The sequence below is a fragment of the Salmo salar genome, chromosome ssa10 (assembly GCF_905237065.1).
Source record: "Salmo salar chromosome ssa10, Ssal_v3.1, whole genome shotgun sequence".
NCBI lineage: Eukaryota > Metazoa > Chordata > Actinopteri > Salmoniformes > Salmonidae > Salmo > Salmo salar.
The window spans coordinates 39,477,606-39,499,418 of record NC_059451.1 but is presented as its reverse complement, the minus strand read 5'-3'; the positions used below and the strand labels follow the sequence as shown (position 1 = coordinate 39,499,418).

Below are 21,813 nucleotides of genomic sequence, written 5' to 3'. Positions count from 1 at the left end.
AGCATTTGCATGCCTTATTGGGGCATCAGAGGGGCAGAGGGGTGGGAGGGTAAAGACTATGTACAGAGGGGTTGGGTGTAAAAGGCTATGGACAGACAGGTTAGGGGTTAGGTGTAAAAGGCTATGGACAGAGGGGTTGGGAGTTAAAAGGCTATGGACAGAGAGGTTAGGGTTTAAAGGCTATGGACAGAGAGGTTAGGGGTTAAAAGGCTATGGACAGACAGGTTAGGGTTTAAAGGCTATGGACAGAGGGGTTGGGGTTAAAAGGCTATGGACAGAGAGGTTAGGGGTTAAAGGCTATGGACAGAGGGGTTGGGGTTTAAAGGCTATGGACAGACAGGTTAGGATTTAAAGGCTATGGACAGAGGGGTTAGGATTTAAAGGCTATGGACAGACAGGTTAGGGGTTAAAGGCTATGGACAGAGGGGTTAGGGTTTAAAGGCTATGGACAGACAGGTTAGGGGTTAAAGGCTATGGACAGAGGGGTTAGGATTTAAAGGCTATGGACAGACGGGTTAGGATTTAAAGGCTATGGACAGAGGGGTTAGGATTTAAAGGCTATGGACAGAGGGGTTAGGATTTAAAGGCTATGGACAGACAGGTTAGGTGTAAAAGGCTATGGACAGACAGGTTAGGGGTTAAAGGCTATGGACAGAGGGGTTAGGATTTAAAGGCTATGGACAGAGGGGTTAGGATTTAAAGGCTATGGACAGAGGGGTTAGGATTTAAAGGCTATGGACAGAGGGGTTAGGATTTAAAGGCTATGGACAGACAGGTTAGGATTTAAAGGCTATGGACAGAGGGGTTAGGATTTAAAGGCTATGGACAGAGGGGTTAGGATTTAAAGGCTATGGACAGACAGGTTAGGTGTAAAAGGCTATGGACAGACAGGTTAGGGGTTAGGGGTTAAAGGCTATGGACAGAGGGGTTAGGATTTAAAGGCTATGGACAGAGGGGTTAGGATTTAAAGGCTATGGACAGACAGGTTAGGTGTAAAAGGCTATGGACAGACAGGTTAGGGGTTAGGGGTTAAAGGCTATGGACAGAGGGGTTAGGATTTAAAGGCTATGGACAGAGGGGTTAGGATTTAAAGGCTATGGACAGAGGGGTTAGGGGTTAAAGGCTATGGACAGACAGGTTAGGGGTTAAAGGCTATGGACAGAGGGGTTAGGATTTAAAGGCTATGGACAGAGGGGTTAGGATTTAAAGGCTATGGACAGAGGGGTTGGGGTTAAAAGGCTATGGACAGAGAGGTTAGGGGTTAAAGGCTATGGACAGAGGGGTTAGGGGTTAAAGGCTATGGACAGACAGGTTAGGGGTTAAAGGCTATGGACAGAGGGGTTAGGATTTAAAGGCTATGGACAGACAGGTTAGGATTTAAAGGCTATGGACAGAGGGGTTAGGATTTAAAGGCTATGGACAGACAGGTTAGGGGTTAAAGGCTATGGACAGAGGGGTTAGGATTTAAAGGCTATGGACAGACAGGTTAGGTGTAAAAGGCTATGGACAGACAGGTTAGGGGTTAAAGGCTATGGACAGAGGGGTTAGGGTTTAAAGGCTATGGACAGAGGGGTTAGGGTTTAAAGGCTATGGACAGACGGGTTAGGGGTTAAAGGCTATGGACAGACGGGTTAGGGTTTAAAGGCTATGGACAGAGGGGTTGGGGTTTAAAGGCTATGGACAGAGAGGTTAGGATTTAAAGGCTATGGACAGAGGGGTTAGGATTTAAAGGCTATGGACAGACAGGTTAGGTGTAAAAGGCTATGGACAGAGGGGTTAGGATTTAAAGGCTATGGACAGACAGGTTAGGGTTTAAAGGCTATGGACAGAGAGGTTAGGATTTAAAGGCTATGGACAGAGAGGTTAGGGGTTAAAGGCAATGGACAGAGGGGTTAGGGGTAAAAGGCTATGGATAGAGGGGTTAGGGGTTAAATGCTATGGAAAAATGGGATAGGGGTTAAAAGCTATAGACTGAGGGGTTAGGGGTTAAATGCTGTGGACACAGGGGTTAGGGGTAAAAGGCTATGGACAGAGGGGTTAGGGGTTAAATGCTGTGGACAGAGGGGTTAGGGGTGGTTAAAGGCTATGGACAGAGGGGTTAGGGGTTAAAGGAGCATTTAAGCAGCATTTGCATGCCTTATTTACAGGGCCGACGGCTGCCCAGAACAGACATCAGAGAACATCTAGGACCTCAGTGTTCCTGGCAGGGGGTGTAGAGTCACCCCAGGGGGGTGTAGGGTCACCCACTTTAAAAGGGGTTATTTTTGGAGCATTAGAGAGGCAGAGTGGTGGGAAGTCAACGGTTATGGACAGAGGGGTTAGCGGTTAAAGGAAGGAAGGCAGGCAGGCTATCACCAGTAAAAGGAACATTCCATTGGTAAAAGACTGATTGTTGTAAAGTAGTCTGGTAGAGTGTTGTAAAGTAGTCTGGTAGAGTGTTGTAAAGTAGTCTGGTAGAGTGTTGTAAAGTAGTCTGGTAGAGTGTTGTACAGTAGTCTGGTAGAGTGGTGTACACTAGTCTGGTAGAGTGGGGTACACTAGTCTGGTAGAGTGGGGTACAGTAGTCTGGTAGAGTGGGGTACAGAGGTCTGGTAGAGTGGTGTACAGTAGTCTGGTAGAGTGGGGAACTGTAGTCTGGTAGAGTGGAGTACTGTAGTCTGGTAGAGTGGTGTATGGTAGAGTGGTGTACAGTAGTCTGGTAGAGTGGTGTACAGTAGTCTGGTAGAGTGGTGTACAGTAGAGTGGTGTACAGTAGTCTGGTAGAGTGTTGTACAGTAGTCTAGTAGAGTGTTGTACAGTAGTCTAGTAGAGTGTTGTACAGTAGTCTGGTAGAGTGGGGTACAGTAGTCTGGTAGAGTGGTGTACAGTAGTCTGGTAGAGTGGTGTACAGTAGTCTGGTAGAGTGGGGTACAGTAGTCTGGTAGAGTGGTGTACAGTAGACTGGTAGAGTGGTGTACAGTAGTCTGGTAGAGTGGTGTACAGTAGACTGGTAGAGTGGGGTACAGTAGTCTGGTAGAGTGGGGTATTGTAGTCTGGTAGAGTGGTGTACAGCAGACTGGTAGAGTGGTGTACAGTAGTCTGGTAGAGTGGTGTACAGTAGACTGGTAGAGTGGTGTACAGTAGTCTGGTAGAGTGGTGTACAGTAGTCTGGTAGAGTGGTGTACAGTAGTCCGGTAGAGTGGGGTACAGTAGTCTGGTAGAGTGGGGTACAGTAGTCTGGTAGAGTGGTGTACAGTAGACTGGTAGAGTGGTGTACAGTAGTCTGGTAGAGTGGGGTACAGTACTCTGGTAGAGTGGGGTACAGTAGTCTGGTAGAGTGGGGTACAGTAGTCTGGTAGAGTGGGGTACTGTAGTCTGGTAGAGTGGTGTACAGTAGTCTGGTAGAGTGGTGTACATTAGTTTGGTAGAGTTGTGTACAGTAGACTGGTAGAGTGGTGTACAGTAGACTGGTAGAGTGGTGTACAGTAGACTGGTAGAGTGGTGTACAGTAGTCTGGTAGAGTGGTGTACAGTAGTCTGGTAGAGTGATGTACAGTTGTCCGGTAGAGTGGTGTACAGTAGTCTGCTAGAGTGGTGTACAGTAGTCTGGTAGAGTTGTGTACAGAGGTCTGGTAGAGTGGTGTTCAGTAGTCTGGTAGAGTGGTGTACAATAGTCTAGTAGAGTCGGGTACTGAAGTCTGGTAGAGTGGTGTAGAGTAGTCTGGTAGAGTGGTGTAGAGTAGTCTGGTAGAGTGGTGTACAGTAGTCTGGTAGAGTCGTGTACAGTAGTCTAGTAGAGTGGGGTACAGAGGTCTGGTAGAGTGGTGTACTGTAGTCTGGTAGAGTGGTGTACAGTAGTCTGGTAGAGTGGGGTACAGAGGTCTGGTAGAGTGGGGTACAGTAGTCTGGTAGAGTGGGGTACAGAGGTCTGGTAGAGTGGGGGTACAGTAGTCTGGTAGAGTGGTGTACAGTAGTCTGGTAGAGTGGTGTACAGTAGTCTGGTAAAGTGGGGTACTGTAGTCTGGTAGAGTGGTGTACAGTAGTCTGGTAGAGTGGTGTACAGTAGTCTAGTAGAGTGGCGTACAGTAGTCTGGTAGAGTGGTGTACGGTAGTCTGGTAGATTGGGGTACTGTAGTCTGGTAGAGTGGTGTACAGTAGTCTTGTAGAGTGAGGTACAGTAGTCTGGTAGGGTGCTGTACAGTAGTCCGGTAGAGTGGGGTACTGTAGTCCGGTATTGTGGTGTACAGTAGTCTGGTAGAGTGGGGTATTGTGGTCTGGTAGAGTGGGGTACTGTAGTCTGGTAGAGTGGTGTACGGTAGTCTGGTAGAGTGGGGTACAGTAGTCTGGTAGAGTTGTGTAGAGTTGTGTATGGTAGGGTGGTGTACAGTAGTCTGCTAGAGTGGGGTATTGTGGTCTGGTAGAGTGGGGTACTGTAGTCTGGTAGAGTGGTGTACAGTAGTCTGGTAGAGTGGTATACAGTAGTCTGGTAGAGTGGTGTATGGTGGAGTGGTGTACAGTAGTCTGGTAGAGTGGTGTACAGTAGTCTGGTAGAGTGGGGTACAGTAGTCTGGTAGAGTGGTGTACAGTAGTCTGGTAGAGTGGTGTACAGTAGTCTGGTAGAGTGGTGTACAGTTGTCTGGTAGAGTGGTGTACAGTAGTCTGGTAGAGTGGTGTACAGTAGTCTTGTAGAGTGGGTTACTGTAGTCTGGTAGAGTGGTGTACAGTAGTCTGGTAAAGTGGGTTACTGTAGTCTGGTAGAGTGGTGCACAGAGGTCTGGTAGAGTGTGGGATAGTAACACAGTGCTATAGATAGGATTGGTGTTTAGGAAAGAAAAGTTTGAGACAATGCTGTAGTGTGTGTGTGTGTGTGTGTGTGTGTGTGTGTGTGTGTGTGTGTGTGTGTGTGTGTGTGTGTGTGTGTGTGTGTGTGTGTGTGTGTGTGTGTGTGTGTGTGTGTGTGTGTGTGTGTGTGTGTGTGTGTGTGTGTGTGTGTGTGCATGCTTGATGTGTGTGCTCCAGCTATTCATCAGTTTGTGTGTGTGTTTTCCTAATCTGCCCTTTACTTATCCCTGTCCATAACACAGATAGCAGGAGAGGTCTTCTCTGTCTTCCACTGTATAATCCCCTCTATGTAATTGATAGGAAGAGCTGCGTGTGCCTCATACCTCGTAAAGACACCATAAAGACGGAGACACAGGGTGTGTATTTCTGTACGTCCATGAGTATGTGCATTCAAGTGTGTGTCTCTGTGTGTGTGAGCGTGTGTGTGCGTGCATGCGTGTGTGCGTGGTGCATGCGCCTGCAAAAGAGGGCGAGAGAGCGAGAGAGAGGGAGAAAATGAGCGAGAGTGAGATCGAGAGGGAAAGAGAGAGAGAGGGAGAGAGAGAGAGGGGGAGAGAGAAAGGGGGAGAGAGAGAGAGTCAGAGAGAGAGAGAGGGAGAGAGGAAGGGAGAGAGAGAGCGAGAGAGAGGCAAAAAGAGAGAGAGAGCGAGAGAGGAAGCGACAGACAGGCAGATAGTGTGAAGGGCGATATGAAGCTTTGTGCATAGCTTAACCTCCATAGCTGAAGTGCCGAGTGTGCTACAGGAGTACAGTGATGAGAGCAAACATGTCCGTCAAAACATATCGCAATGCAAGCCCACGGCATCAGATATCCCTTCCATCTTTTTATACTGGAAGAAGTCTTCAGGGGGTAAGACACTGACAGGGCGGGTTAAGATAAAAAGGAGGGAAACAGGTATGGGATCCAGCATGGAGACACAGCATTTCCCCGGAGTGAACAGTCCATGACAAGGCCAGCTAGGACATAAAATGGCACCAGTCGTTGAGGTTGTTTAGCTTAGTTGCAGATCTGTTTGTGCTTTAGCCAATTCCTCTGTTCTGTTGGTTACCATGCCAAACATAGCCAATTCCTCTGTCGTGTTGGTTGTCATGCCAAACAGCCAATTCCTCTGTCGTGTTGGTTGTCATGCCAAACATAGCCAAATCCTCTGTCGTGTTGGTTGCCATGCCAAACATAGCCAATTCCTCTGTCGTGTTGGTTGTCATGCCAAACATAGCCAAATCCTCTGTCGTGTTGGTTGCCATGCCAAACATAGCCAATTCCTCTGTTGTGTTGGTTGTCATGCCAAACATAGCCAATTCCTCTGTTGTGTTGGTTGTCATGCCAAACATAGCCAATTCCTCTGTCGTGTTGGTTGCTATGCCAAACATAATAATTTCCTCTGTTGTGTTGGTTGCCATGCCAAACATAGCCAATTCCTCTGTCATGTTGGTTGCCATGCCAAACATAGCCAATTCCTCTGTTGTGTTGGTTGACATGCCAAACATAATCAATTCCTCTGTTGTGTTGGTTGCCATGCTAAATATAATCAATTCCTCTGCTGTGTTGGTTGCCATGCCAAACATAATCAATTATTTTGTTGTGTTGGTTGCCATGCCAAACATAATCAAGTCCTCTGTTGTGTTGGTTGCCATGCCAAACATAATCAATTCCTCTGTTGTGTTGGTTGCCATGCTAAACATAATCAATTCCTCTGTTGTGTTGGTTGCCATGCCAAACATAATCAATTCCTCTGTTGTGTTGGTTGCCATGCCAAACATAATCAATTCCTCTGTTGTGTTGGTTGCCATGCCAAACATAATCAATTCCTCTGTTGTGTTGGTTGCCATGCCAAACATAATCAATTCCTCAGTTGTGTTGGTTGCCATGCCAAACATAATCAATTCCTCTGTTGTGTTGGTTCCCATGCTAAACATAATCAATTCCTCTGTTGTGTTGGTTGCCATTATTTAACTAGGCAAATCAGTTCAAACTTTTTCGGGATAGGGGGCAATATTCGGAAGTTTGGATGAATGAGGTGAACAAAGTAAACTGCCTGTTACTCAGGCCCAGAAGCTAGGATATGCATATAATTGGTAGTATTGGATAGAAAACACTCTAAAGTTTCCAAAACTGTTAAAATAATGTATGTGAGTATAACAGAACTGATGTGGCAGGCAAAAACCCGAGGACAATCCATCCAGAATAGTTTTTTCCCCCCAGCTCACCACTGATTACAATGGCTGGCAATGGGAATATACAAGGAATACCTCCCAGATTGCAGTTCCTAGGGCTTCCACTAGATGTCAACAGTCTTTAGAAAGAGTTTCAGGCTTGTTTTTTGAAAAATGAGCTAGAGTTTGTTGTTTTTGTAAGTGGCTCCCATTATGGCTGTAGTGTTTGTAGCGCGTTCCGGTGAGGGCGCGCACTTCGTTATTTATCTCCGGTAATGAATATACTATTCTCCGTCTTAAATTGTATCGTTTATTTACATATTAGGGTACCTGAGGATTGATTAGGAACGTTGTTTGACTTGTTTGGACCAAGTTTATTGGTAATTTACGGGATTCATTTGTATGCATTTTGAATGAGGGAAATGGGTGGATTACTGAGTCATTCGCGCCAACTAAACTGACTTTTTTGGGATATAAAGAAGGACTTTATCAAAAATGACCATTTGTGATGTAGCTGGGGCCCTTTGGATTGCAAACAGAGGAAGCTCTTCAAAGGTAAATTATTTATTTTATTGCCATTTCTGACTTTCGTGATGCATCTGCATGTTTGGAAAATGTTTGGTTATTTATCTCAGTTAATGAATTTACTATTCTCCGTCTTAAAATTTATTGTTTATTTACATATTAGGGTACCTGAGGATTGATTAGAAACGTTGTTTGACTTGTTTGGACCAAGTTTATTGGTAACGTTTGGGATTCATTTGTATGCATTTTGAACGAGGGGAAACAGGTGGATTATTGAATGAAGTGCGCCAACTAAACTGACTTTTTTGGGATATAAAGAAGGACTTTATCGAACAAAACGACCATTTGTGATGTAGCTGGGACCCTTTGGATTGCAAACAGAGGAAGATCTTCAAAGGTAAGTGATTTGTTTTATCGCTATCTCTGACTTTCGTGATGCATCTGCTTGGTTGGAAAATGTTTTTAATGCTTTTGTACGTGGGGCGCTGTCCTCAGATAATTGCATGGTATGCTTTCGCCGTAAAGCCTTTTTGAAATCTGATAAAGTGGCTGGATTAACAAGAAGTTAAGCTTTTAACTGATGTGTAACACTTGTATTTTCATGAATGTTTAATATTACGAATTTTGTATTTTTGAATTTCGCGCTCTGCAATTTCACCGGATGTTGTTGAGGCCGGGCGCTAGCGGTACGCCTTTCCCAAAGATTAAGTAGCGTGGCTCTGTCAAAGGACCCCATGGTGTGTGGACCCCATGGTGTGTGTGTGTGTGTGTGTGTGTGTGTGTGTGTGTGTGTGTGTGTGTGTGTGTGTGTGTGTGTGTGTGTGTGTGTGTGTGTGTGTGTGTGTGTGTGTGCGTGCGTTTGTTTGTTTGTGTGTGCGCATGTGTCGATCAGCAAGCACGCGAGGCTGACGTCACTAGCTACAGGGCCTTGAGACTTTTTCCACATCTTGTTGTGTTACAGCCTGAATTTAAAATGCATTAAAATTAGATTTTTGGGTTACTGACCTACACACAATACCCCAAAATGTCAAAGTGTGTTTTTAGAAACATTTTGAAATTAATTAAATTAATGAAACGCTGAAATGTCTTTAGTCAATAAGTATTCAACCCCTTTGTTATGGCAAGTGTAAATAAATCCAGGAGAAAACATTTCCTTAACTGTTGCCACAAAGTTGGAAGCACAGAATCGTCTAGAATGTCATAGTATGCTGTACAGTTAAGATTTCCCTTCACTGGAACTAAGGGGCCTAGCCCGAACCATGAAACACAGCCCCAGACCGTTATTCATACTCCACCAAACATTACTTTACTATGCATTGGAGCAGATAGCTTTCTCCTGGCATCCGCCAAACCCAGATTTGTCTGTCAGACTGCTCGATTGTGAAGCGTGATTCATCACGCAGCCTCACATTATACACCTGTCAGCAATGGTGTGGCTGAAATAGCCGAATCCACTAATTTGAAGGGGTGTCCACATACTTTTGTATATATAGTGTACTTTAAAATAACTAAATCGAAACTGTGTAGAAATGATAATGGACCTGTATTTCATACAGTTTCTTGACTGTGTCCAGCTCATTAATATTCACCCAAATGAAAGCTAGACAATGAGTTTGAAACCCCTGCTCTACATGGAAACAATCTCTCAACTAAACCAGGCTCTGAGGTCATTCAGAATGAAGGAGTGAGAGAACGGGTCATATCTGGACGTCACTGACCCAGTCCAGTTGGCATGACCATGAAAGGACATACCGTTACATACTAGTGGGATACAGACAAACATAAACATAGCCAGTGACATACACATAACTTCAGGCTAGAGAGACGGTGTGTGTGTGTGTGTGTGTGTGTGTGTGTGTGTGTGTGTGTGTGTGTGTGTGCACCCTATGGGTCCTGGTCAAAAGTAGTGCACTATATAGGGAATAGGGTGCAAACTTTGACGCAGTCTCAGTCTGAGTGTTGTTGTTTTTGTAGTCAAGGTTAAGTTGCATGGCAACCACCTCTCATGGTCAAGCCTTAGGAAAGCTCCTTTCTGATTGGCAGCCCAGAGAGACCTAGGTTCAAATAGTATTTGAAATCTTTCAAAAACTTTAAAGGGGTTTGCCTTAGCCTGTTTTGAGTGCCAGCTGGATGGGGTTTGCACTTTTAGGACTTTTATATTAATTCCATTGCAACAGGCAAGCTCAATCAACCACATATTGTCACAATCTTCGGAAGAACATTCAGACCAAAGCGCAGCGTGAAATCGGTTCGACATTTTATTAGACGTGAACCACACAAAAAAAACAATAAAGAACAAACGAAACGTGACATTCTGGAGTGCTCACAGGCAACTACACAAAAACAAAACAAGAACCCACAAAACACAGTGGGGAAATGGCTGCCTAAATATGATCCCCAATCAGAGACAACGATAAATGGCTGCCTCTGATTAGGAACCATACCAGGCCAACATAGAAATAAAACAACCTAAATTACCACCCTAGTCACACCCCGACCTAACCAACTTAGAGAATAAAAGGCTCTCTATGGTCAGGGCGTGACACATATAAAGTATTGCAAATGATTTCAAATAGTATTTGAAGCCAGTTTTGGCCCAGAGAGATGTGGAGATCTGACTAAAAGCTCCAAGGCTTTTACCCAGAGATCAACACGTAGATCTCCAACTACCCCGGGACTAATTGACCACACTCTCCAAACACCAACAAGTTTGCCAGAAAGATCCCCAATGAGGTCAAGTAGATGGTGTTTGTTCCCTCTCTTTAATTACTATAGGTCTTCTAAGAGCAGATGTGTGATTGTGTGACACTCTCTCTCTAACTGACACTATGACAGAGTCCACCCAACAAATGAATGTTAAATTAATTGTAATTAAAGAGAATATAATATATGAGTCATCAGCAGGATTATTTTCTCCATCCAAGCCAACAACATTCCTCCTCCCTCCTCACCACACACACACACACACACACACACACACACACACACACACACACACACACACACACACACGTCGCTGCTTTGATCGTGTCTAAAGCCGAGTTCGCCAAAGTATCACAGTATCATCGCCATTACTCTTACTGAAGGGCTGGAGTGGGGGTGTATACGATTACAACAACCAAATCCTCCAGAACCCAACCCCAGCTCTGTAGGCTTACAGTGTGTGTGTGTGTGTGTGTGTGTGTGTGTGTGTGTGTGTGTGTGGCTGTGACTGTGTGTAATTCTTTTTTATTAGTATTTTATGTAGGCCATGAATCTATCCTTCTTAGCAGCCTGTCTCTCTCTCACACACACACACACACACACACACACACACACACACACACACACACACACACACACACACACACACACACACACACACACACACACACAAACAAACTCTTTCCCCATCCTTCACACCGGCGACAGCCAAGCAACCTTGCAGAAGAGTGTAACTGTACCCCTCTCCTAGTCCCACCCAATGTACTTTTCCGTTCAACAGCAGAAAACAAAGCAGACAAAGTCCTTCTTTTAGTATGCACGAGATGGACCCATTTCAGCATTACCAAAAATACTCACGGTGGAAAGTCACATCTCACATCTCCCTGCTGTAAACCTCTGCACATGTATCTCTCTGTGTAAACTGTAGCAGCTGTAAGTGTTGTTGATGTTGTACAGTCTGCATTGTAAGTGTTGTTGATGTTGTACAGTCTGCGTTGTAAGTGTTGTTATTCCACTCATTTGCTCATTCAGTATTTGCAGCACCAGTAATTACGTTGATAAAGTGAAAAAGTGAGATTGAGAAGTAGCCTATACAGCATCTGGTATTATTGAATATGAAAGGTTCCATTCAATAACGATTCAATACTGTCAGATAAATCATTCTGATTTGCATCAAATATTCATTGAATTTGTTTTGATTTTCATATCATAAATGTGAATATCCTAACATGTGTATATGCTAATACCCAATATAGTCTTTGATATAGACAACAAGGGATAGGTGAAATAATACATTCCTTGTGATAGAGAATAAAGAACCACCCTAGGAAGTTCTGAAGTTTGTTTCCTGTCAGAGTGGCTTGCTGGCTACCTTCAGTGTACACAGTATAACAAAAAGAAGAGCCTTCATGATTTTCTGGTGGTTCTCATTTTCGAGTTGAAATGTTAACAATATAATGACTTCACATGCATGCAAATAATGTTTTTGGGGTCATAGCAAGGTTAACCTTCACTAAGGCCTATCCTGTATGCCAATAGTTTAAAAAATTTAAAATAAATTAAAAAAATATCTGTAAAATGTTTCATGGGGCACCATTAAATGTGTGATAGCTAAACTGTGAGTGTTCTTGTGCAGTGTTTCTTGGTAGCTATCACCTTGCATGGGATGCAAACAACACCAAAGGGAAAGAGGTGCTAACATTCACAGCATGGTTATTGTGCACGCACGAGATTGCACGGAACCTCTGTAGAATAACAGAGAGAGACATACAGCAAAGGCTAACAAGAGGTTAAAACTACTGTAATTTGCTCTGATCTAATTCCATACCAGAATGCAAATGTATCAAAAGGTCTGGTTGTTTTCATTATTGTTTTTGCATTATCAAAAGTCTTCTTTTTCCACTTTTTTCACAGCTGTACATTTCAAGACAATGAAATCTCCATGTCTCATTTGAGTCCATTTGTTAAAGCAAACTGGATATAGTGACACTCACCCCTGGTATTTTGGCACATTGGTAATGCCTACAGTCTTCTTCTCCTTCCCACCCATATCTCTCATCGATGCAGTCCCTTTTTTCCTCCAGCCGTCTGTTTACCTGTCCCTCTCTCCTTTCGTGAGTGGTAGTCGTGGTGATGTCTAGGTAAGAGTCACACTATAGTGTATACCTCTGTGTTCAGGTGAGCTCTGGGGGGACAGACCAGGTTATAGATGTCCACTTCTCTCTTCTCTGTGTGTACAGTGAGATAGCTCAGTGTACAGGGCTGGTGTAAGAGTCACTCTGCTCTGTAGTGGGGCCCTGAAGGACATCAGTCTATAGTATGACAGGGGTGAGGAGGAGGAGGATAAGGAGGAGGGGTATAATTGGATGAGGGGCTAGGAGGTAGGAAGAGGAGGAGGGGGAATATAATGGGAGGAGGGGTTAGGAGGGAGAAGGAGGAGGAGAGGGGCAGGTGTTGGTATAGAGAAGGAAGGGAGGGGAAAGTAGGAGGAGGGGTACAAAGAAAGGAGGGGGCATGAAGGGCAGGTCCTGGGAGGGGGATATTGGGGGTAGAGGGGGTACAGAATCATGAGGTGGGGAAAGGGAGGGAGGGGGCATGAGGGGCAGGGGAGATATAAAGAAGGGAAGGGGTCGAAGGGATTGATGGGACTGGAGAGGCAGGAGGGGTATGAACTAGATAAGAAGAGGCTCTATCTCTCTGCTCCTCCATTCACTCCTGGGACAACAGGGACAGATGGGAGTGAGGAAGTCTTCCAGGGAATGTGGCGTGTTAAAATGGAATGCCTGGAATGCTGAAGCGCCATGAGTCTCCGAATGGGGGAGAGGGTGGGGAGTAGGGAGAGGGGGAGGGGGGAGGGGGACAGCAAGAGAGGTGTAAGGGAGATGAGCTTAAGACAGGGCTGACAACTGGAGATTGGTTGAAATAAGGGAGAGAGATGATGGGGTTTAAAGGCATGACCACAGGGGAGGATCAACATTTAAAAATGTAGATAAGAATATAGATCCTGTAGCTATATTCAAATAATGTATCTTTCGTCGCTCTGTGTTTCATAATTTTCCTTCAAATCGCAAGAGGCTGAATATATCTCTTCTGAGAAAGCATCTGAGCGAGCGAAACAGCACATCTCTGTATGTGTAGCCCATCTAGGGCTATCTGATGCTGTCTGGTCAAAAAGAGTATGACATTGTTGCCACCCATAGCATTGAACGCAAGGGAAGCCAGCGAAAAAATATATAAAATAATAGCCAATCAGCGTTGAGCTAAACTGAGTGAGCTCAACTGTGAATGGTCGTGGTGCACCCAAAAAAAGTGTTAAGTGAAGTCAGTTTGGATTTTCACCAATTCCATTACATCGAGGGCAAAACGTCAAATGACAGAAGAAAAAAAAATTGTTGCATCTCGTTGTGTTGTTGTCCTCTGGTGACTAGCTAGCTAGCTAAAATTGGCCCTTCCCTAAATTAGCCATGGATGGAGGTATCAATTTGGACTTGTGGGTTTTACTTAATTCTCCGTACTGGCCAATGATTAAAACAGAGTTTCTAATCCAACCATAAATTTTTACATTGTGTCCCTGGCCTGAGAGGATAGAAGTTCAATGTGTAGCTAGATCTAGTAAGCTAATGTTAACTAAGCTAATGTTAACTAGCTAATGTTAACTTGCTGGGTCGTTGTTGCCCATGAAAGAAAGTTATGCTAGTGAGAAAGCATTTTAGCCAGGTAGCAATGACAACAAAAACTAAAAGTGTACTGTATGTCAAATACAGTTTCATCAACATGAAAAGATGGCATTGGCATTTCCCTATGCCATTTTTCTACTTGCACACACACACACACACACACACACACACACACACACACACACACACACACACACACACACACACACACACACACACACACACACACACACACACACACACACACACACACACGCAGAGAGAGAGAGAAATCCGAACCATGTACAGCCAAATAATATTTAGCTTACATTGATTGGACTAAATCGTTTTCGCTATCTTTTAGTTGTCACTGTATTAGACAAACATAGATGATTTTATGAAGTTGAAATGTTGAAGTTGATATGGTGCTGGAATAGTGGAGGCAGCTCCTGTTTTCTTGCAGTAACTCTCTGTGGTTCTAAATCAATAGTTGTTTAGTAGTCCGCAAATCTCAGAAACATTAACTTGCTTGATCATGCTGTAGTAGGTCTGTTTGTTGCAAGCAATATGCTTTGTGGACTTCACCAGACAGATGTTCTCCGGTTTTGTAATGAAACGAAGGTGCGATTGAATTATTCTGCCACTGTGTCTTCTTATTGTCTCGGCCTTAGGCCTATATATCACGGCTGCAAGGCATATGAACTAACAGGTTATAGAGCAAACAACGCAATTATCAAAACACACACAGTGCTTCCTCCTTTAAAGTTGCGTCATACTGCGGCATACCTTGCGGGCAGCTGCAGCATTCTGTGGCACGTTATCTATTTGTCAGCCATTTTTTTCTGTTAATGCAAGTTATTGTTAGTTTGACCACCAGAGGGCATCTTTGAGAAGCATTTGATAGTCTCCGTATTGGCATTACCAGAGAATGTAAAACCTTTTTTGTAATAACATAGTATATGGGATTGATTTTAAGAAATGTGGCTTAATTAATTTGATTAATATTATGGTGTTTCTATTCAGAGAAAAATGAAAAACGAAATCATCAGGGTTTCCATTAGGGTGGGAATGGAAAATATGGCGCTGTACAACGGGAGGAAGGAGTAGGCTGTTCTTGTAAATAAGAATATGTTCTTAACTGACTTGCCTAGTTAAATAAAGGTTACGCTAAGAGCATAACATTTCTGCACCATAATTTTCTAATTCTTGTCTAACCAATACCCAAATGGAGATTAAGTGAAAATAAAATCTCATTGATTTATCCAGACCAGTCCCAATGCTTGCCTCAGAGCTGTAAGGTTCTGTATTTATTTTCTTAGTCAACCTTGTGTTCTGTTTCATTGTGTTCTTGAACGTAGCCCTGTTTCTTTGTGTTCTTGAACATAGCCCTGTCTTTCATTTTTGTTCGTTGATTTCACCTGTGTTAGTTACTCACCTGGTCTCATCAGCTCCTTATTTAGTTCAGTTCATTCTGTTTGTGCCTTTGTGAGGTGTTGTTCAATATGCTCTTTTCCTAGCTCATTTGTGAGAACCAGTTGTATCCCTCAGTCTTAGTTTTGATTGACCTGCCTGTTTGCCTACCGGTGTATGGCCATTGCCTGCCTGTGACCACGATTCCTGCCTTCTGCGAAGGCAAAATAAACACCTGCCGTGCTCCACGCCTGAATCTACACCTTTTTCTCCCTGAGTATTCATTACAAGAGCAGCGCGAAACGGCGCTAAAATAGTTGTAGGCTTTTGCTTCTAACTTCAATATGCTCTTTAAATAAATTAGACCAACACCATTTTTAACAGTATATCTAAAAATATACTCTCCGCCAATAATTACATTTAGAGGATTGGAGGACTCTATATTAATATCTAAGGGGCATTTTACGTTAGGATCTCTGAGAATATCTAAGGGTTTTTTATATAATTCTAAATGTATTATTAATAATCGCTTTGTTTAAAAAGTAATGATATTTTGGAGATTTTGTTTTCATTTAACCTAGAGTGAATGAGTAAAAAGGCAATTCTTGAACATGGGGTGAGACATTCTCACTAATTTGTAAATAGACTTTGTTATTTAGAATTATTTATTTCTGGAGAAACCTAACTTGATTATTTAGCAGACATCACTTGCTTATATTCAGTCAACACATATCTTAATAATATCATGGAATATTTGAACATTTTAATTTCTCCATGCTTGTCTCAGAGCAGCGCCAAACGGTGCTGAAATAGATGGCCACAGTGGGAAGGCTATGTATTCTGTGTCCACTGATGGTATCTTTTTTCGGTTACACATCCTTGGAATAACAGAACAGCATAACGGTCCGGGCGGCCCTTGCTGTGCCTGGTGAGCAGTTGGTCAATTTTGTCAGAAGAGGAATGGAAATGTCAGGGTGAACCGAAAACCTGACGAACCCGCCACGTACTGTACTTTATGTTGACTCTGCCTGTCGGAGGTGGAGTTCCAGAGCTCACAGGTGTGCCTGGCATGGATTGTGACTCCATCTCGTTCCTCGCCCTTTTCAACGCGTTAGTGAGTCAATGACAGTTCAAGCCATCGACTCACTGATGGTTGAAGATGATGGGCGATCGGCAAATTGTCACGCCCTGACCATAGAGAGCACTTGGTTCTCTATGGTGTTGTACGTCAGGGCGTGACTAGGGGGTGCTCTAATTTATCCATTTCTATGTTGGTGCTCTTAGTATGGTTCCCAGTTAGAGGCAGCTGATGTTCGTTGTCTCTAATTGGGGATCATACTTAAGGGTTCCCTGTTCCCACCTGCTTTGTGGGATATTGTTTGTTGGTGGTGGTTCTTGTTACACCATGTAGTCACGGTGTGTTGTTTTGGTTGAAGAAGTTTCACTTGAAATAAATATGTGGAACTCAACAAACGCTGCGCCTTGGACCGTCTCTTATCAGCACCGTGACACAAATGCAGTCTGGAATCTGCTGGCATCACTGCACAACATCAACATCGCTCTAATCACAGTCAGAAGACCATTGAAGAAACTTGAGTGGACTTATGGAAAGGCTCGGTAAGAAATGTTTTATATATTGTTTCTTTTTAATTCTCAGAACATTAACCATGTGTGTTTGCTTGTTTTGTAGTATTCTGTAGTTTCGACCCAATGATTCGTCTGACAAAGAACTTTGCGTTCTGCAGGCCCAGGCATGGATCAAAGCTGGCGAGACATTCAATAACATCTTCACAGACGAATCAACCACGGCCCTTGAGCAATTGCATCAAAATTGCTACAGAACAAAAGGAAGAAGATCAAGAACATTAACGAAAGCATAAATATGTTGAAGAAATGTTGCTTTGAGTTAGAAATGTAACACTTTAAAGTACTTAAGTATCGAATACATTGCAAGTTGAGGGATTTTCACAACAGTAGCCAGGCTATAAAAAGTCTATTGTCCTGCTAATAGGAAACATTTGCATGATGGGCTACATTCTTTATTGTAACCACAGTCGCTTGTTTGAGACTGCACTTGTGAAGGTGGTAAATGACCTTTTAATGGCGTCAGACCGAGGCTCTGCATCCGTCCTCGTGCTCCTAGACCTTAGTGCTGCTTTTGATACCATCGATCACCACATTCTTTTGGAGAGATTGGAAACCCAAGTTGGTCTACACGGACAAGTTCTGGCCTGGTTTAGATCTTATCTGTTGGAAAGATATCAGTTTGTCTCTGTGGATGGTTTGTCCTCTGACAAATCAACTGTAAATTTCGGTGTTCCTCAAGGTTCCGTTTTAGGACCACTATTTTTTTCACTATATATTTTACCACTTGGGGATGTCATTCGAAAACATAATGTAAACTTTCACTGCTATGCGGATGACACACAGCTGTACATTTCGATGAAACATGGTGAAGCCCCAAAATTGCCCTCGCTGGAAGCCTGTATTTTAGACATAAGGAAGAGGATGTCTGCAAACTTTTAAATTTGGACAAAACAGAGATGCTTGTTCTAGGTCCCAAGAAACAAAGAGATCTTCTGTTGAATCTGACAATTAATCTTGATGGTTGTACAGTCGTCTCAAATAAAACTGTGAAGGATCTCGGCGTTACTCTGGACCCTGATCTCTCTTTTGACGAACATATCAATACTGTTTCAAGGACAGCTTTTTTCCATCTACGTAACATTGCAAAAATCTAATTTTCTGTCAAAATGAGGCAGAATAATTCATCCATGCTTTTGTCACTTCTAGGTTAGACTACTGCAATGCCATACTTTTTGGCTACCCGGATAAAGCACTAAATAAGCTTCAGTTAGTGCTAAATACGGCTGCTAGAATCCTGACTAGAACCCAAAATATTGATCATATTACTCCAGTACTAGCCTCCCTACACTGGCTTCCTGTTAAGGCAAGAGTTGATTTCAAGGTTTTACTGCTAACCTACAAAGCATTACATGGGCTTGCTCCTACACGTACGCTACGGTCACAAGATGCAGGCCTCCTAATTGTCCCTAGAATTTCTAAGCAAACAGCTGGAGGCAGGGCTTTCTCCTATATAGCTCCATTTTTATGGAATCGTCTGCATACCCATGTGAGAGACGCAGACTCAGTCTCAACCTTTAAGTCTTTACTGAAGACTAATCTCTTCAGTAGGTCCTATGATTGAGTGTAGTCTGGCCCAGGAGTGTGAAGGTGAACGGAAAGGCACTGAAGCAACGAACCGCCCTTGCTGTCTCTGCCTGGCCGGTCCCCCTCTCTCCACTGGGATTCTCTGCCTCTAACCCTATTACAGGGGCTGAGTCACTGGCTTACTGGTGCTCTTCCATGCCGTCCCAAGGAGGGGTGTGTCACTTGAGTGGGTTGAGTCACTGACGTGGTCTTCCTGTCTGGGTTGGCGCCCCCCTTGGATTGTGCCGTGGGGGAGATCTTTGTTGGCTATACTCGGCCTTTGTCTCAGGATGGTAAGTTGGTGATTGAAGATATCCCTCTGGTGGTGTGGGGGCTGTGCTTTGGCAAATTGGGTGGGATTATATCCTGCCTTTTTGGCCCTCTCCGGGGGTATCATCAGATGGGGCCACAGTGTCTCCTGACCCCTCCTGTCTCAGCCGCCAGTATTTATGCTGCAGTAGTTTGTGTCTAGGGGCTAGGGTCAGTCTGTTATCTAGAGTATTTCTCCTGTTTTATCTGGTGTCCTGTGTGAATTTAAGGATGCTCTCTCTAATTCTCTCTTTCTTTCTCTCTCTTGGAGGACCTGAGCCCTAGGACCATGCCACAGGACTACCTGGCATGATGACTCCTTGCTGTCCCCAGTCCACCTGGCCGTGCTGCTGCTCCAGTTTCAACTGTTCTGCCTGCGGCTATGGAACCCTGACCTGTTCACCAGACGTGCTATCTGCCGCAGACCTGCTGTTTTCAACTCTCTAGAGGCAGCAGGAGCGGTAGAGATACTCTCAATGATCGGCTATGAAAAGCCAACAGACATCTACTCCTGAGGTGCTGACCTGTTGCACCCTCGACAACCACTGTGATTATTATTATTTGACCCCACTGGTCATTTATGAACATTTGAACATCTTGGCCATGTTCTGTTATAATCTCCACCCAGCACAGCCAGAAGAGGACTGACCAACCCTCATAGCCTGGTTCCTCTCTAGGTTTCTTTCTAGATTTTGGCCTTTCTAGGGAGTTTTTCCTAGCCATCGTGCTTCTACACCTGCATTGCTTGCTGTTTGGGGTTTTAGGCTGGGTTTCTGTACAGCACTTTGAGATATCAGCTGATGTAAGAAGGGCTATATAAATTTGATTTGACAATGTCACTCATAATTTGTCTGCCTAGAATGCGAGCATCCTGGAGTCACCTCTTCACTGTTGACATTGAGACTGGTGTACTATTTAATGAAGCTGCCAGTTGAGGACTTGTGAGGCGTCTGTTTCTCAAACTAGACACTCTAATGTACTTGTCCTCTTGCTCAGTTGTGCACCGGGGCCTCCCACTCCTCTTTCTATTCTGGTTAGAGCCATTTTACGCTGTTCTGTGAAAGGAGTAGTACACAGCGTTGTACCGGATCTTCAGTTCCTTGGCAATTTCCCTGCATGGAATAGCCTTCATTTCTCAGAACAAGAATAGACTGACGAGTTTCTGCCCATTTTGAGCCTGTAATCAAACCCACAAATGCTGATGCTCCAGATACTCAACTAGTCTAATGAAGGCCAGTTTTATTGCTTCTTTAAACAACTGTTTTCAGCTGTGACATAATTGCAAAAGTGTTTTCTAATGATCAATTAGCCTTTTAAAATTATAAACTTGGATTAGCTAACACAATGTGCCATTGGAACACAGGAGTGATGGGTGCTGCTAATGGACCTCTGTACGCCTATGAAGATATTCCATAAAAAAATGTGCCGTTTCCAGCTACAACAGTCATTTACAGCATTAATGATGTCTACACTGTATTTCTGATCAATTTGATGTTATTTTAATGGACAAAAAAATAGCTTTTCTTTCAAAAACTAGAAAATGTCTAAGTGACCCCAAACTTTTGAACTGTAGTGGCTTTTTATTCTGGCTTGGCTTTCCCATTGATTTTACCCAGTTATTGCTTCTCTATAGGTTGTGGTTTATGTGTAATGGGTGCTGGATAGTTGGCCATAAGGATTCCCATAAGGTTAATGGTTGCCCATAAAGCTATGAGTGGGAAGGCCCCCTCCACCTAGCCTCAGTATATTTAGTACTTTTATGGTCCAGCTGGACAACCTCTAACCCCCAAGGGTCACTGGCACTCACTGCTCTAACCCCTCATGTCTGTTAATCTATATATTCTCCCTTCACCTCTATATCTCCTCCTTCTCTGTAGCTCTCATTTTCACACATGCACACACCTGTCTCTCTTTCTAATTATCTCTACTCTCTCTCACACACCTCTTTCTCTGTCTCTTTCTTTCTCTCTGCGCTCCCCTCCCTCTTCATGTCCTCTATCACTCTCTATCTCTCACTGTTTTCGTAACACTAGCCTTTATCAACTCTGTCTCTCTCTGACAGACAGATCTGTTGTCTGTTCCAACCCAACAGTGTTTAGCAGTGCTGTTCTCCAGGCCCCTGCGTTTGGCACTGAGATAAATGTTTGCCTTTGTGGTCGGACTAAAGATAGCCCAATGTTAATTAGTGCCCGTTATAGTGGCATCCTGTAGTATTACTGGTCATGAGGCTCTGTGTATAGTAGTCCTGTAAGGTGTCATGCTTAAAATATGCTACACTGCTTGGATTTGTCCTGAATGATACATCTACAGTATGATATTCATGACAAGTCTTATATTTCTACTGAATGACAAGTCTTGTGTTTTTACTAAATGACAAGTCTTGTGTTTCTACTGAATGATAAGTCTTATATTTCTACTGAATGACAAGTCTTATGTTTCTACTGAATGATAAGTCCTATGTTTCTACTGAATGCGATATCTTGTATTTTTATGTCTTCTAAATTCTTTAGAAGTTTAGTCTCAAGAGTCACGTCCTGACCAGTAGAGGGTGTAGTTGGGTCAGGACGTGGCAGAAGCGAGTGTGTGTTTTTGATTGTTTCGTTGATTTTGGCCGTGTGACTTCCAATCAGGCACAGCTGTAGAGGGTTGTGGCTGATTGGGAGTCACACATAAGTTGCCTACGTTTCCTTTGTGTTTCGTGGGTAATTGTTCTTGTCACAGTGGTTGCACCTGACAGGACTGTGTTGGCTGTCAGTTTTCTTGTTTTGTGTAGTTGTAAAGTGTTCGTTTAATTAAATCATGTTGAACACTAACTCCGCCACATTTTGGTCCATTCCTGAAGACAGCTGTTACATCAAGGGCTACAATGTCAGTTGTGTTTCATTTCTCTACAGTACTTTAAATGATACAGGTCATTAGAGAACACTCATTGGAGAGAGTCTTATAACCTTGTTGCCCAGTTCTGAGAGAGCATTTCTTTTTTTTTTAAAGGCATAGAGCAGTCCCACTCCTTGTATTTTTTGTTT

General features: G+C 43.6%; 1 protein-coding gene across 2 annotated transcripts in view; it reads right to left on the bottom strand.

Annotated features, from left to right (window-relative positions):
- Nucleotides 1–12,500, bottom strand: part of LOC106560377 (myosin light chain kinase family member 4) — a 69,490-nt gene extending 56,990 nt beyond the window's left edge. For both annotated transcript variants that reach the window (XM_014123236.2, XM_014123237.2), the window contains exon 1: nucleotides 12,197–12,500. In XM_014123236.2, the coding sequence (XP_013978711.2) occupies nucleotides 12,197–12,261 (65 nt within the window). In that variant the 5' untranslated portion in view covers nucleotides 12,262–12,500. The remainder of the gene's footprint in view (nucleotides 1–12,196) is intronic.
- Between the last annotated feature and the right edge of the window lie 9,313 nt (nucleotides 12,501–21,813).